Raw genomic sequence first — 17624 nt, 5'->3', positions numbered from 1 at the left:
GAAATGACAAAATAAGAACATGTAAGTGAAAGTTCAAAACTGAGGAAAAGAGAGAGCTAGTTTTGTGGGTCTGGAAACACAAAAACAAAAGCATCTCTGGGAATATGTGGTCATGAAAAGCACTAATAATTAGAGCAAATCAGACACAGATCAACTAATGATATGGCAGTCATAAATCAAATGTCCTTATGTAACTATGGTTATACGGAAATGAAGATACTTATTCCCAACATTATTCCCAACAGTGGATAAAGCAAGTCTTAATTGCCATCATGTTACACTTCATTATTATTATTATTATTTTTTATTATTATACTTTAAGTTCTAGGGTACATGTTCACAATGTGCAGGTTTGTTACATATGTATACATGTGCTATGTTGGTGTGCTGCACCCATCAACTCGTCAGCACCCATCAACTCGTCATTTACATCAGGTCTGTTTTATCAGAGACTAGGATTGCAACCCCTGCTTTTTTTAGTGCTATAAATTTCCCTCTACACACTGCTTTAAATGTGTCCCAGAGATTCTAGTATGTTGTATCTTTGTTCTCACTGGTTTCAAAGAACATCTTTATTTCTGCCTTCACTTCGTTATGTACCCAGTAGTCATTCAGGAGCAGGTTGTTCAGTTTCCATGTAGTTGAGTGGTTTTGATTGAGTTTTTTAGCCCTGAGTTCTAGTTTGATTGCACTGTGGTCTGAGAGACAGTTTGTTATAATTTCTGTTCTTGTACATTTGCTGAGGAGTGGTTTACTTCCAATAATGTGGTCAATTTCGGAATAAGTGTGATGTGGTGCTGAGAAGAATGTATATTCTGTTGATTTGGGGTGGAGAGTTCTGTAGACGTCTATTAGGTCTGCTTGGTGCAGAGTTGAGTTCAATTCCTGGATATCCTTGTTAACTTTCTGTCTCATTGATCTGTCTAATGTTGACAGTGGAGTGTTGAAGTCTCCCATTATTATTGTATGGGAGTCTAAATCTCTTTGTAAGTCTCGAATTACTTGCTTTATGAATCTGGGTGCTCCTGTATTGGGTGCATATATATTTAGGATAGTTAGCTCTTCCTGTTGAATTGATCACTTTGCCGTTATTTAATGGCCTTCTTTGTCTCTTTTGATCTTTGATGGTTTAAAGTCTGTTTTATCAGAGACTAGTATTGCAATTCCTGCTTTTTTTTTGTTCTCCATTTGCTTGGTAGATCTTCCTCCATCCCTTTATTTTGAGCCTATGTGTGTCTCTGCATGTGAGATGGGTCTCCTGAATACAGCAAACTGATGGGTCTTGACTCTTTATCCAATTTGCCAGTCTGTGTCTTTTAATTGGACCATTTAGTCCATTTATATTTAAGGTTAATATTGTTATGTGTGAACTTGATCCTGTCATTATGATATTAGCTGGTTATTTTGCTCCTTAGTTGATGCAGTTTCTTCCTAGCATCGATGGTCTTTACATTTTGGCATGTTTTTGCAATGGCTGGTACCGGTTGTTCCTTTCCATGTTTAGTGCTTCCTTCAGGGTCTCTTGTAGGGCAGGCCTGGTGGTGACAAAATCTCTAAGCATTTGCTTGTCTTTAAAGGATTTTATTTCTCCTTCACTTATGAAACTTAGTTTGGCTGGATATGAAATTCTGGGTTTAAAATTCTTTATTTTAAAAATGTTGAATATTGGCCCCCACTCTCTTCTGGCTTGTAGAGTTTCTTGTGAGAGATCTGCTGTTAGTCTGATGGGCTTCCCTTTGTGGGTAACCCGACCTTTCTCTCTGGCTGCCTTTAACAGTTTTTCCTTCATTTCTACTTTGGTGAATCTGACAATTATGTGCCTTGGAGTTACTCTTCTCGAGGAGTATCTTTGTGGCATTCTCTGTATTTCCTGAATTTGAGTGTTGGCCTGCCTTACTAGGTTGGGGAAGTTCTCCTGGATGATATCCTGAAGAGTGTTTTCTAATTTGGTTCCATTTTCCCCCTCACTTTCAGGCACCCCAATCAGACATAGATTTGGTCTTTTCACACAATCCCATACTTCTCGAAGGCTTTGTTCATTTCTTTTTCCTCTTTTTTCTTTAGACCTCTCTTCTCACTTCTTTTCATTCATTTGATCCTCAATTGCTGATACTCTTTCTTCCAGTTGATCAAGTCAGTTACTGAAGCTTGTGCATTTGTCACGTATTTCTTGTGTTATGGTTTTTATCTCTGTCAGTTCATTTATGACCTTCTCTGCATTGATTATTCTATTTATCCATTCTTCCATTCTTTTTTCAAGATTTTTAGTTTCTTTGCACTGGGTAAGTAATTTCTTCTTTAGGTCTGAGAAGTTTGATGGACTGAAGCCTTCTTCTCTCAACTCGTCAAAGTCATTCTCCATTCAGCTTTGATCTGTTGCTGGCAATGAACTGCATTCCTTTGGAGGGGGAGATGCGCTCTTCTTTTTTGAATTTCCAGCTTTTCTGCCCTGCTTTTTCCCCATCTTTGTGGTTTTATCTGCCTCTGGTCTTTGATGATGGTGATGTACTGATGGGGTTTTGGTGTGGGTGTCCTTCCTGTTTGTTAGTTTTCCTTCCAGCAGTCAGGACCCTCAGCTGTAGGTCTGTTGGAGATTGCTTGAGGTCCACTCCAGACCCTGTTTGCCTGGGTATCAGCAGCAGAGGCTGCAGAAGATAGAATATTGCTGAACAGTGAGTGTACCTGTGTGATTCTTGCTTTGGAAACTTCGTCTCAGGGGTGTACCCTGCCATGTGAGGTGTGGGGTGTGGGTCTGCACCTGGTGGGGGATGTCTCCCAGTTAGGCTACTCAGGGGTCAGGGACCCACTTGAGCAGGCAGTCTGTCCATTCTCAGATCTCAACCTCCGTGTTGGGAGATCCACTGCTCTCTTCAAAGCTGTCAGACAGGGTCATTTGCATCTGCAGAGGTTTCTGCTGCTTTTTGTTTAGTTGTGCCCTGTCCCCAGAGGTGGAGTCTACAGAGACAGGTAGGCCTCCTTGAGCTGCTGTGGGCTCCACCCAGCTCGACCTTCCCAGCAGCTTTGTTTACCTACTTAAGCCTCAGCAATGGTGGGCGCCCCCCCCCGCCTCACTGCTGCCTTGCAGTTAGATGGTAGACTGCTGTGCTAGCAATGAGGGAGGCTCCGTGGGCATGGGACCCTCCCAGCCAGGTGTGGGATATAATCTCCTGGTGTGCCATTTGCTAAGACCATTGGTAAAGCGCAGTATTGGGGTGGGAGTTACCCAATTTTTCAGGTGTTGTGTGTTTCAGTTCCCTTGGCTAGGAAAAGGGATTCCCTTCACCCTTGCACTTTCCCTGGAGGCGATGCCACCTGCTGCTTCAGCTCTGGCTGGTCCCGCTGCAGCAGCTGACCAGCACCGATTTTCCTGCACTCCCTAGTGAGATGAACCCAGTACCTCAGTTGAAAATGCAGAAATCGGCTGGGCACGGTGGCTCAAGCCTGTAATCCCAGCACTTTGGGAGGCCGAGACAGGCAGATCACGAGGTCAGGAGATCAAGACCATCCTGGCTAACACGGTGAAACCCCATCTCTACTAAAAAATACAAAAAACTAGCTGGGTGAGGTGGAGGGTGCCTGTAGTCCCAGCTACTTGGGAGGCTGAGGCAGGAGAAGGGCATGAATCCAGGAGGTGGAGCTTGCAGTGAGCTGAGATCGCGCCACCGCACTCCAGCCTGGGTGACAGAGCCAGACTCCGTCTCAAAAAAAAAAAAAAAATTGCAGAAATCACCCGTCTTCTGTGTGGCTGGCGCTGGGAGCTGGAGACTGGAGCTGTTCCTATTCAGCCATCTTGCTCCACCCTCCTGAACTTCTTTTTGTTTCTTGTGTTTTCATGATGGTATATATCGTCCGTTTGCTTCGAGGTATAGAATTACCTTAAGGATTTTTTGTAGAGCAGGTCTAGTGGTGATGCATACTCTCAGCTTTTATTTCCATAAAGTTGAAATAACAACTTTATTGCTATTTCATTTTGAACGTGTCCTTTGCTGGAGATAGTATTTGTGACAGGAAGAATGTTTTTCTTTGAACCCTTTGAATATATAATTTCATTTTGTCCTGGCCTGTACTGTTTCATCTGTGAATATCACTCCTAATCTGATGAGGCTTCCCTAGTACATTTCTTGATGCTTTCATCTTACTGTTTTTAGAATTTTCCCTTTGTTTTTGTCTATTGACATTTTGACTCTTATGTGTCTTGGAGAAGTCCTTTTGGGGTTGTGTCAATTTGGATATGTTTGAGGTCCTGTATTTAGGTGTTCCAGTCTCTTGCTAGCCCTGACAAATTTTTCCTAATATTTTGTTTAAATATTTTTCCTTGCCCTTTCCCATTTCTTCTCCTTTTGGAATACTCAAAATCAAACATCTGATCGCTCCATGGTGCCTTGGGAAACACTGGCTAAATCGGACGCTGTATTAGGGGACATAACTTTTGATTTATTTGTCAGAACAAATGGAAAATTTCAGAAAGTCAGGGTGGAGATTGGTCTGACAGTTGTAGATGAAAAGAGAAATTTTTATATCATATGGATAGCTATCAGGTTTCTGCCTAAGACATCTCCAGTGTCCTGGCCCCAGAGTTGGTATTACTTTGTCAGTGGTTGGGGCTGTTCAAGGAGGTAATGCTCACTAGCCTAAAGTGAAGTGTCTTTAGTCTCAGCTTACTACCATTTTAGCAATGTCAGGAGGGTGTTTTGCAACGCTTAATTATTCATTTCAATGTTCACAGAGAAATATAATCACAACTTCTTTATATGTGATAGAAAGCAACAGAAATCTTCCTCATATTTTTATAAAGTTGTATGAGAAAGAGGTAAGCAGATATCTTTAAAAGAGGGATTGTTTTCAAATGATTAATGACAGAGTCACTTCTCTTTAGTTGAACACATAGGTTTCCTCTCAGAACAGGGTCTTCTCTTCTGCTTAAGGACATCAATAATAAATTCTAGCAAACATTTCTTACCGCAGTTGTTGAGTTTTAGATTCACGTGTTTACATTTTTCACATCTTGGAATTTGGAATGTGTGGCAGATCATACCTTCCACAAACATCCAAAAGATTGTCTCTCACCTCATGCTTTCTGATGACAATGGGAACTTGATATCCTTCCTGCCATTGGTGACATCTGATTCCTCCCTCTTGAACCTCAGTGGATCAGTGTAACTATTTTGACTAATAGAGCATGTAAGAAATGATGCTTAGTAACTTTTGAGTCTATATCATAAAAATGCCATGTAATTCTAACTTGTTCTCTCAGGAACCTGTCCACATGTTGTGAGGAAGCCCATGCTGTGAGATAGAGATGTAAAATTAGTTTGTAAAATTATTGGATATTGAATTATCTCCAAACAACTTTTAATGACTACTTTTAGTCATTGATCGATTTGCTTCAGAATCATACAATAAATTTCCATACATATATGGGTATATAGGTAAAGATGTAATAACCATTCCATCATACCTAGAATAGTAGTAGCTGTTTTACATTATTCACCCTTTTGTCCTTACAATAGCCCTTTGATAATTCCTTGCATTATGTTTACTCCTCAGATGAAGAATCAAAAGGTCAATATGATTGACTGATCTTTTCCATCATGTAGCTGATAAATATTGATATATATTATTCTACCAGGTTAAATTTATTACTGAGTAATTAATTTTTAAAGCTGTAAAGGGAATTGAGTACTTGATTTTTCTTTCCTGCTATTTCATTGTTGTTATGTAGAAATGCTACTGATTTTTGCATATTGATAATTTATCCTTCAATGCTACTGAATCTGCTTTTTAGTTCTAAGAGTTTTTTGGTGGAGTTTAGATTTTTCTTTTCTATGTTCAGAATAATTATTTTAACTTTTCTTTTAAGTTCAGGGGTACAAGTGCACGTTTGTTACATAGGTAAACTTGTATCACAGGGGTTTGTTGTACAGATTATTTCATCACCCAGGTATTAAGCCTAGTACCATTAGTTATCTTTCTTGATCCTCTTCCTCCCTCCCTCCACCCTCCAAAAGCCCCAGTGTGTGTTTCTTAAATATAAGAGCATGACACAAAAAAATTCCGTGTTCATGAATAGGAAGAATCAATATTGTAAAAATGACCATACCGCCCAAAGTAATTGATAGATTCAATGCTATTCCCATCAAGCTACCATTGACTTTCTTCACAGAATTAGAAAAAACTACTTTAAGCTTCATATGGAACCAAAAAAGAGTGCATATAGCCGAGACAATCCTACGCAAAAAACAAGGTAGTGGATATCACGGTACCTGACTTCAAACTATGCTACAACGCTACAGTAACCAAAACAGCATGATACTGGTCCCAAAACATATGCATAGACCAATGGAACAGAACGGAATCCTCAGAAATGACACATCACATATGCAACTATCTGATCTTCAACAAACCTGACAAAAACTAGCAATGGGGAATGGATTCCCTATTGAAGAAATGGTGCTGGGAAAAGTGGCTAGCCATATGCAGAAAACTGAAACTGGATCCCTTCCTTACATCTTATACAAAAATTAACTCAAGAAGGATTAAAGACATACATGTAAGACCGAAAACTGGAAAACCATAGAAGAAAACCAAGGCAATACCATTCAACACATATGCATGGGGAAAGACTTCATGACTCAAACACCAAAGCAACTACAACACAAGCTAAAATTGACAAATGGAATCGAATTAAACCAAAGAGCTTTTCTGGGCATTTATCTGCTAAAGTTTTGGCTGTCTCCAAAGTGTCTCAGAAGTTGACGTTATCATTCTAAGTGATATAACTTAGGAATGGAAAGCCAAACATCGTATATTCTCAGTCATAAATGGGAGCTAATCTATGAGGATGCAAAGGCATAAGAATGACACAATGGACTTTGGGAACTCAGAGGGAAATGCTGAGAAGGGGGTGATGATCTTAGTTATTTCTTGCCTTCTGCTAGCTTTTGAATGTGTTTGCTCCTGCTTCTCTAGTTCTTTTAATTGTGATGTGGGGGTGTCGATTTTAGATCTTTCCTGCTTTCTCTTGTGGGCATATAGTGCTATAAATTTCCCTTTACACATTGTTTTAAATGTGTCCCAGAGATTCCGGTACTTTGTATATTTATTCTCATTGGTTTCAAGGAACACCTTTATTTCTGCCTTCATATCCTTATGTACCCAGTAGTCATTCAGGAGTAGGTTGTTCAGTTTCCATGTAGTTGTGTGGTTTTGAGTGAGTTTCTTAACCCTGAATTCTAATTTCATTGCGTCTATAGTCTGAGAGACAGTTTGTTATGATTTCTGTTCTTTTACATTTGCTGAGGAGTGCTTTACTTCCAACTATGTGGTGAAGTTTGCAATAAGTGCGATGTGGTGCTGAGAAGAATGTATATTATGTTGATTTGGATCAGAGCAGAACTGAAGGACAAAGAGACACAAAAAGCCCTTCAAAAAATCAATGAACCCAGGAAGTGGCAGTGGTCTAGTCTTAGTAAATGTGACAAAAGCAAATATCATGCCAACAGTGTTTTTGGATGTTCAAGGTATTTTGGTTGTTAACTTTCTGGAGGGTCAAAGAATGGTAACAACACTTATGAGAGAGTCTGAAGTTTGGAGAGAGTTAGCCAAATCTTCAGCAGAAAAATGGATGAGATTGGATGCCTAGTGCTTTTTCATCAAATGTCTGGTAAAATTTCCCTTGTTTCATGAGAGGAATGAGTAGGAGCATTGCTGTGATGGACAAGGACCCTCTGCTGAAGTTTTTCTGGGCATTTATCTGCTAAAATTTTGGCTGTCTCCAAAGTGTCTCAGAAGTTGATGTTATCATTCTAAGTGATGTAACTTAGGAATGGAAAGCCAAACATCATATGTTCTCAGTCATAAATGGAAGCTAATCTATGAGGATGCAAATGCATAAGAATGACACAATGGACTTTGGGAACTCAGGGAAATGTTGAGAAGGGGGTGATTAAAAAAAGACTACAAATTGGGTGCAGTGTATACGCCCCAGGGGGTGGGTGCACAAAAATCTCACAAATCACCACTAAGAAAGTTATTCATGTTACCAAACACCATCTGTTCCCCAACCTTTCTTGGCAAAAAAAGCCAAGAAAGAAAGTAAAAAGACAAGAAAAAAATAAAAAGAAAAGAAAAAAAAGAATATCACTGGTCATCCAATTTACAGTACTGATGCAGTATCTTTGGACTTCTTTTTTTTTTCCAAGATTAAAATATCTTTAACGTGTATGCTCTTTTGTTCAGTTAATAATGTTAAAATATTGCATTTATATGGTTAAATTCCCAGGACCCTCAATTCTTTATATTCTTTCATATTGTAATTACATTCTTTCACAAACTGTTTGACATTTCTTGTATTTCAAACCCACCTGGAAGAGCAGGAGTAGATTCTAATGTGTACAACACAGGATCCTCTCATCCAAATGATCAAATGTCCTGTATGTGTATATATATAGATATAATCTTGTAAGGTGTAAAGCTGAAAGTGAATCTGATCAAACATTCTAATAAAGGGGCAGAAGAAGGAAAAATTCTTAAAGACATGAAATAGGATGGATCATTCAAGAACTTGTGTTCATTCTGCTCATTTCTAGAAACCTCTGGTAGTTTTTGTGGCCAACTTTGTTTTAACCTCTCCATGATTATTATTAATAGAATACATTAAGACACCTGTATCCTACAACACCAAGACTTTTCTGACGAGAGCCAGATCCAAAGAATATTGGACAATCTGTGTGGATCTGACCAGGATGAAGGCCAACTTTCAGTCAGCCATGAATTGCCAGGTTTGTGTTGTCTTCACACAACTCAAAGTTCCAAAGTAATAATCTGTATAAAATAAAATATTTAGCAAAATACTATAGGCATGGTTATAAAAAAATCTACAGCCAACCTCTTGTTCCTTAGAATATGACTGTGTTTGGAAAACAGCTCTAAGAAGAGGTGATTAAGCCAAAATGAGGGAGTTTCAGTGGAAGTAAATCCAGTAAGATGAGAACCCTTAGAAGAAGTGGAAATTCCTTATAAAAACTGGAAATTTGCACACAGAGAGACACAGGAAGTACATAGGCACAGACGCAGTCACATGAGAGGACCCAGCAAGAAGGCAGATATCTAGATCCCAAACAGACAGGGCCCAGAAGAACTGAACGTGCTCACACCTTCCTTGTGGAACTTGAGCATCCAGAAGTGTTGAAAAGTAATATCTGTTGGTTAAGAATATTAGTATGTGATATTTTGTTTGGAGAGATATAACGAAGACATTCAGGGGGAGCAGGTTTTAGGAGGTAGAAATCAAGAGTCCTGCTTGGCCCATGGTAAGTTTACATTATTTTAAATGGCAAGTGGATTGCTGCGGTCCTTGACTCATGGACAAGTGCCTAAGCTCTTGTTGCAGTCCTGCTTCTTGCTTTGACCTCACCCTAAGTGACACTCTCTCCTTCAGTTCTTTGTTGACCTCTGTTGGCAATTTAAAAGGGCATGCACAAAATTTGTCAATGCTAATATGCCACCCAAGAAAAATGCATGTAGCATGGATTAAGGAAGTACATACAGCATCTACATTGACAGAGTTTTGTAATTAGAAAAAAAAGTAATTAATTCCTGAGTGTCTTTATACAAATGCAAGGGGTAAAGCAGAATATTAGAATATGTTTATATGTGATTATGATATCAAACAAACATGTTTACAAAAATGTTATGATCTAATTCCTACTTTCAATGATCACCCTGACTGATGTGAGGGGAAGAGATATGGGATGTGATGTGCTGGTGTAGGAAAGTTACCAAGAGCAGCTGAGGATATTAAAGTCCTTCAGGCAAGAGCACCATGGCCTGAACTATGACCTTGTAGTAAAGACTGTGCAAGTGGTTCTATTTGGGATGAGTGTTGAAAGTGGAGTCAACTCGATTTGCTAAAGGGCAGTACCTGAAAGGAGTGAGGATTTTTGAACCACTGAACACTTGACTTAGAACAGGATGGGAGCTGTTATGAGAGCTAATTGTGTTTCCTAAAATTTCATATGTTGACGACTGTTCCTTCAGGACCTCAGAATATGGACATGGATATTAGAAGGCAAGTGGAGTGCTGAGGGCTGCCACTCACCTCTAGGTGCCCAAGCCCCTGCAGCAGTCCTGCTTCTGACTTTCACCCACCCTCACTCACAGACAGTGTCCCTTTCTGCATTTCCATCACTTCCCTTTTTGTTTTGTCTGTTGAGTGCATAGCTGGTATTTATGGTTTCCTGATAAACTTTACTCATTGCTGACATTGGAGAAGGTCAGGGAAAGGGCCTGAAATGAGTCACCTTTAGGGGCATTTCTGTTCTCTTCCTGTACTCTCCTGCCAAGGACCAGTCGGTCTTGCATCAGGCCTGCAGCAACCTCAGTTGATGACTTAATCAGGCAATGTCAGCCTGGCCTCTTTGCTGCTCCTTGTCTCTGACATTCCTTTGCTGCCTGATGGTCTAACTTAAGCCACCTAGGCAGGATTGCTCATCCCCAGTTCCTATGGAAAACAATGTTTGGTGAGACCAGAGACACAAATCTCCATAATACAGTGGGATCTGCTGGGACCAAGCAACTACTCTCTGCCTAAGAGAAAATTCATGAAGCTCAGCTAGAACCAATCCACTTTCCACAGAGCCAGAAAGAATTGCCAACTAGTTATGTATTCCCCTTTCCAGTACGTCTACATCTACAATTATGCCAGGGAAAATACCAATCTGCCTGGTTCTCTTGCAAGGGCAAAGTTATCCGTAGCAAAGCCTTTTGTATGAGGAAGTCTCCCTGTGCTATGACCAGCACTGTTGAGAAGGGCCAACCAGATTCTCATATGGAAAGCCCAGGATCCACTCATCCAGAATGGTCAAGAGGCCTGTCTTTAGGATTTACTGTTGAACACACTCTCTATCCCTACCATACCTCCAACAAAGCTGTCCTCAAATTAACACCAGTCGTGCACAAAATGTGAACAATTACACAAGAAGACACACAGAAGGTCTAAGTGGAAAATGGCAGCTGCTGATACTGACTAACATGTATATTCCATGAACTGATGAGCAGGGATTTACCAGATGGAAGAATCAGCAGCTATTGGGAGTTATGCCTATGTAAATGACGAGTTGATGGGTGCTGACGAGTTGATGGGTGCAGCACACCAACATGGCACAAGTATACATATGTAACAAACCTGCATGTTATCCACATGTACTCTAGAACTTAAAGTATAATAATAATAATAAAAAAAATAAGGGTTAGCAATGCAGGACTCTGATAGGGCTTTTTGGAAACACAACATTTATTGTGAAATTACACAGAGAAGAATGAAAAAAGGCTGTGAGGAGTACTATGTCCTATTACACAGAAGATTAAATAAAGGAAATCTCACCAAATTGATGGGAAAAAGTCAGATATATAATAAAAATATACATAATGGTCTGTACTCAGAAAACAAAATAGGAATAAAAAAGTACTAGAGAGAACTTGCAGAGGAATGCATATCAGAATATTGTAGAAAAAATACTCTTTGTGGAAGAACAATCTGAGAAAACCAATACAATGCAATTGAGGCTTTGAGGGTGGTATCTGATTATCTTATTTGAATGTAGATTTGTGGCCACTTAATTATCAGTGGTAGGAGTTTGATACAAAACCCAAAAGAAATGAAGCAGAGAGTGCATTTTAGAGAATATTTCAGAGAAAGGGAAGAACATGAAGGATGTTTTAGTGACATGAGATCGCATGGCTCCCTCACAGAAGTATGTATTCAGTTTTCTCAGGTCTAGAAATTTCCTGGTGGTTTCTGTGTCCATTTTGCTTTAATAACCTCTAATAATAGTTTAAAATACAAGATTTTAGCCTTCCTGTGATGTACAGCACTAAGCCTTGTCTGAACTGAGTGAGATCCACAGAAGCTTGAACAATAGCTCTAGCCTGAGCAGGCCGTGGGGCAGCTTTCTGTCATCTATGTGTGCCCAGGAGTGTGCTGTTTTCTCACATCTCACAGAGAGCAGAAACCATCTCTATGGCACCAACAATTTAGCTGAATATGAAAATATCTGTCCAGACACATCACAAGAGATGGAAATAGGGCATAAATAGATCCAGAGATATTGACCGTCCTCACCGTTGGCTGTAGCATCACTGCTCTCACACACATAAACAGAAATAAGTATCACAGTGGAAAGCGGATAATAGTCTTACCTGAAAGATTGAAACTCTAATGATATCTGAAGTTCAATTATGACACAGTGCTGATGGCTTGGACAGAGTTCCTTGAAAACCATCGTTCAAGTCACAGTTGTACCTTTTAAAAATAAGACACTAACAACATATCTGACCCAACCCATCCCTCTGGGCTAGAGTCCCAGAGAGAAATAAGGGATACACCTGACCTGCAGTGAGCAAAGCAGAACCTAGTCTCTGAGGTGGTGAGGCCCCACCAGTGTGGAGCTGAAAGCTGCCATTGTTTTGCTTCTCTTTATAAAGGGAGCTGCCCCGTTCCTCCCAGCACAGTGTTGGGAGCAACTCCAGAGCCTCCTGCAAGATGCTGTTGATTCTGCTGTCTGTGGCCCTGCTGGCCCTGAGCTCAGCTCAGAACTTACATGAAGGTAAAACAGAAGGGGAAGAGGATGCAATGACTCTGTGTGGGGTTAGGAGGTGATAATGGTAATTAGGGGGAAGAGAAGAGAATGAAAACCCAGATGGGGCTGCAGAGTTTTCAGGCCTGGGATCAGGAGACCGATTGCACCCTCATTCCACACTAAGGGTTTCTAATTTATTTAACGTACAATGAAATCCAATAAAGAATTTGTTCCAGGGGAATGAGAAGGTAAGATTTGCATTTATAGAGAGATAAGATTGTGCTGTGAAGGCTGCAGTGGAAAACGCAAGGCAGATTCAGGGAAGTCCAGCTGTGAACAACCAATACTGATCTCAGTAAGTATAGAGGGATGATGGTGTCCTTGCTGTGCAGTGAATCAGCATCGATGATGGAGATAAATACACATCAGAGATTTTGAAGAGACCGAGAATTGGAACAAGTGGATGGAACACTTGTCTCTGTCTAACTAGAGATACAGAAATATCACAGCCAATCATTGTTATTTTTCTCTCCCCTACATGAGGTATTTCAATGTGCTGGAAGTTTTATGGGTAAGATTGTATTGAAATGATTACTTCTGTTTATGCCAATTGAGAAAGCATGCGTACAGAAGCAATATGTTAACAGGAGATGCAGGGCATAAGAATACCAAAATATCACATTGAAGTCCCTGGCATGTGTAAACTAAATTGGTTGTAAGTCTTGAGGATGCTAGGGAGGGAAAAAAGGGGCTCTTCTATGGTGAGTTCATGGCTGCTGCTCTGTCCTAAGAACCCTGCCTCCCCTTACACCTTCCTCCCTTTCAGCAGCTTCACAGACAGTGGCTGACGAGTTAACTTAGGAGATGCATGGGGTGTGGTGAGAAGACCCTTTTCCCTGTAGAACACTTGTGAGTCTTGAAAGATTCCAGATGTAACTTTTCCCATCGTCCTGTGCTTCTCTTCTAGATGTCAGCCAGGAAGAATCTCCCTCCCTGATATCAGGTAAATCCCAATTTATTCTCAATCTGTTTTGACTGTCTTTTTCTGCTGATGAATGGATCAGTTCTCCAATGTCTTCTTATCAACATTGACCTTTCCAGAATTGATTTATATTAGTGCCCCTAATAATACAGGCAGTCTTCCTGCAATCCTGATTCTGGGGACCGTGAGCAGGCCACCAAATTGAATGGCAGAGATGCTTGGCTTAGATATCAGCAGGAATGGGTTGTCTCATTCCCCGACCAGGAGTGGCTGCAGGGAGATGACAGACAAATGGGCAGCATCGTAATTCTGATTCCTCTTTATACTGAGAGTCCCCCAACTGCATGTTCTTCCCTAGCATTCTATTCCAGAGTTCTGTCTTCACTGAAAATGCAAAGAAATTAGTGTTTTGGTCCCATTGTTGTGTGTTTCCCCCTCAGCTTGATACCCTAGCTGATCAAAATTTACTGCAACTATTCAGTGAATCTTGTGTGGGCTTTTACTCGGTCTTTCTCTTCTCTCTTTCTCCTCCAGAACATCAACAAGGACAACCCCAACAAGGAGGCAAGAAGCCCCAAGGTCCCCAGTCTCCTCCAGGAAATGCACAAGGACCACCCCAACAAGGAGGCAACAAACCTCAAGGTCCCCCGCCTGCAGGAAAGCCACAAGGACCACCCCAACAAGGAGGCAAGAAACCTCAAGGTCCTCCACCTCCAGGAAAGCCACAAGGACCACCCCAACAAGGAGGCAACAAACCTCAAGGCCCCCCACCTCCAGGAAAGCCTCAAGGACCACCCCAACAAGGAGGCAACAAACCTCAAGGTCCCCCACCTCCAGGAAAGCCACAAGGACCACCCCAACAAGGAGGCAACAAACCTCAAGGTCCCCCACCTCCAGGAAAGCCACAAGGACCACCCCAACAAGGAGGCAATGCCCAGCAGGCTCAGCCACCTCCTGCTGGAAAGCCCCAGGGACCACCATCTGCTCCTCAAGGGGGCAGACCCGCCGGACCTCCCCAGGGACAGTCTCCCCAGTAATCTAGGATTCAATGACAGGTATGATTCCAGTTGATTCTTCACCAAATGCTCTAATTGCTACAGGTCTCCAGCTTTCCTGTGACAAAGAATCAACTAAAAGCCCGTTGACATCATTTTGCCATAGACCCCATTTCTAAAGATTTGTGTTCAGATATTCTGGAAATGGGTAACAAGGCCCTATATTTGTTACAAGCTCTTTAAGGAATTCTGATATTGAGAAGCAATATTCCTAACAATCTGTTTTAGATTGTATTGGCAAAGAGGAAATAGTACCATGTTCGCTCTGGCACTCTGTTTTCTGTCCACAGACTCAGAGACCTCCCATTTAAAGTTTTTACCTGAGCACTGTTTGCTCAGTCCTGCCTCACTCCAGCCTCTCTAGTCCAGTATTCCTGCCAAGTGGTCCCTGAAGTTTCAGCAGCTGAATGGTGTCTCATTTTTAAAATTCTTACTTTTTAATAAGTATGTGATTAAGCTTGTAACAAATATCTAATGGAATGGAAAAATATGAAGCTAAATTTAGAGACATAACTCATCCTACCTGCCTTCTCTCCTTCAGAAAACTACCACTGTTGACTTTATGACATCATCTCTTTGAAATATTTATGTGTACATTGAGAATTAGAATATTTTTCCCCCAGAACTAATACCATAATTTATATGCAGGTACATATGTTAGTCATTCAAAAAATACATTTCTTTCAATATTTCCACATGACTTTACAAAGCTAAGTAGATCTCTTCAGTGGTTATCTGTTTGTTTTTACAATTTTATGCCACTCCATTATGTGTCTGCACTGTGATTTCTTTAACCAATCCCTGTCACTGGACACTGAGAGTCGTTTCAGCTTCTCACTGTCGTAGAATATGCTCCAGTTACCATCCCTGTAAATATATCCCTGAACAAACTCTGTAGCAAGTAATAACAAGCTATGAATGATCTTATCTCTTCATCACATAAGGAATAATTTGTAGCACATTTTGTGCAAGGGAGGGGCATCAAAAGAGGGAGCACACAAAAACTTAGGAAGGAAACACAGGAAGTAGAAGGGATGGGGAGACAGAGGATGGGCTCTCATGTACTCTACTGCAGTAACTCCAGGGAGGAATTAGACATTTCCTGCCATGTCAAGTCTGGTCTATGAACTTCCTTGTCTGTTTGTTTCAGGAAGTGAAAAAGAAGATGACAGTGATTCAAATGATTCAAATGCCGTGACATTGGAAGAAGGAGGTCATAGCTCTAACTTCAACATACCAATAAAATCATCAGCTTGCAATTTCTGATTGTGGTGTCTGTTTCTCAATGTTTGTGAATGTGGGATCTGAGGACCAAGAAGACATTGCAAGAACATCTAGGAACCCTTCTCCTTGATGCTCCAGGAAGCTTCCCTCCTGCTTAATTCTAATTTAGCCAGCTGCCATGAAAAAAGGTTTTACTGTTTCTCTACTTTCCTGTTTTCTATTATTTCCCACCCCCATGATATGCAGTTTTTTTCACCCAGGCTGGAGTGCAGTAGCACAATCTTGGCCCACTGCCCCTTGCATCTCCTGGCTTCAAGCTATTCTACTGCCTCAGCCTTCCAAGTATCTGAGGTTATAGGTGCCCACCATCATGCATGGCTAATTTTTGTATTTTTAGTAGAAATGAGGTTTCACCATGTTGACCAGGCTGGTCTCCATCTCCTGACCTCAGGCGATCCACTTGCTTTTGCCTCTGAAACTGCTGGGATTATAGGTGTGAGCCACCTTGCCTGGCCCTTCCCTGACTTCTATAGCACAAATAGAAATGTTAAAATTATTTTCAGATTGTTTACTGATATTCCAGAAATCTTAAGGACAAAGAAACAAAACAAATGCCAAAAAGTCACAGAAGCTGAAAGAAATCCTTATAATTTCTAAGAAACTGAGTTCAATTTCAAGGGAATGAATATGGTTCTGTGTTTCTTAACCCCACACCCTCCTCTCCCATTTACCGTATTTTAACAGTGAACACTTCTCTCCCTTCCTATGTTTCTCACCATTCTTTATTGAAAGTTGAATGGATTTCATTAAAGAGGTAGCATGATTTAAAGGAGCAAAGAATTTGGACACTCTCCGATTTTAATGAAGACCTAACTCTTTTTCTTACTATCTCTTGACTCTTAGAAGGAAACTTAGACTCTCAGGGCTTCAATTTACTCATCTAAAATGAGAATAATCATAACAACTCTGTTAGAGTATGGAGGCTAATGAGATAACATCCATACCAAAAACCTTACAGATACTGGCATGTCTGCTTCTCAAGCAAGGAAGGTTCAATATTAGAAAGTGCATCTGTGCCCACTGATAACCTCAGATAATTCACTAAAAAGTCAGAAAAATCAGAACAGAATGATCTCACCATAACCACCACTAAGGTGAGCAACCTACATTCAGTTGAAGCCCAGGTCTCTGGCTTCTCTCGTATTATCACAGGTGAAGCCTTCCTACTCCTATCACTTAACTTCCCACTTAATTCTGAACCACATTGCCCAATCAAGGATTTTTCTTCTGCATGTGACCCTTTTGTCCCTGATTCTTACATCTATGCTCTATGGGATTATTTCAATCAGCCAAAGCCTGCCGAAACATCACCCATTCCCACAGAAGTCTTCCTAAGACTCTTAGTACTTCTTTCCTACCATATTATTTCTCTGCCATTTTTATTGCAAAAGTTCTTGAAACTTATGTATGTGATTATTTCCTCATCCCCCCACTTCCAAATTTTTCTTATGCACACATTATAGATGCTTTTGTTCTTTCCACTTCCAGTCTGTGAAGGTCATGTATTGCCTCCATTCCACTCATTTAGGAGTCAATTCTCAGTCCTGCATCTCCTTGACCCCTTGGCAGTTTAACACCATTGATCTTACCCATCTTTTGGGAACGCTCTGTCAACCTTTCCAGGAACCTCCCCCTCTCTCCTAGGGTTTCTCCTACCTCTGCCTCTTCTCTCCTACAGCTACAAAGTTCTTCCTCTTCCAAGTCTTTTTTGTCTTGATAAAGAAT

General features: G+C 40.7%; 1 protein-coding gene and 1 long non-coding RNA gene across 2 annotated transcripts in view; one reads left to right on the top strand and one right to left on the bottom strand.

Moving 5' to 3' along the window:
- Positions 1–17624, bottom strand: part of LOC135966081 (uncharacterized) — a 217079-nt gene that overhangs the window by 90740 nt on the left and 108715 nt on the right. The window lies entirely within an intron of this gene.
- Positions 12542–14604, top strand: LOC141407983 (uncharacterized). Its single transcript, XM_074005941.1, has 3 exons — positions 12542–12654; positions 13546–13581; positions 13919–14604. Exons 1-3 carry the CDS (start codon positions 12542–12544, stop codon positions 14595–14597), a joined length of 828 nt encoding a protein of 275 aa, XP_073862042.1. The 3' UTR covers positions 14598–14604.

The sequence above is a fragment of the Macaca fascicularis genome, chromosome 11, assembly GCF_037993035.2.
Source record: "Macaca fascicularis isolate 582-1 chromosome 11, T2T-MFA8v1.1".
Lineage (NCBI taxonomy): Eukaryota > Metazoa > Chordata > Mammalia > Primates > Cercopithecidae > Macaca > Macaca fascicularis.
The sequence above is the reverse complement of the archived record's forward strand: the minus strand, read 5'-3'. Positions and strand labels throughout refer to the sequence as shown.

Bases quoted from the DNA above. Each gene is read 5' to 3' on its own strand.
- LOC141407983 (XM_074005941.1), top strand. From the start codon at position 12,542: ATGCTGTTGATTCTGCTGTCTGTGGCCCTGCTGGCCCTGAGCTCAGCT. The intron at 12,655-13,545 runs GTGATAATGGTA...CTTCTCTTCTAG, and splicing joins ACTCTGTGTGGGGTTAGGAG to ATGTCAGCCAGGAAGAATCT. The intron at 13,582-13,918 runs GTAAATCCCAAT...GTTCTTCCCTAG, and splicing joins ATCTCCCTCCCTGATATCAG to CATTCTATTCCAGAGTTCTG.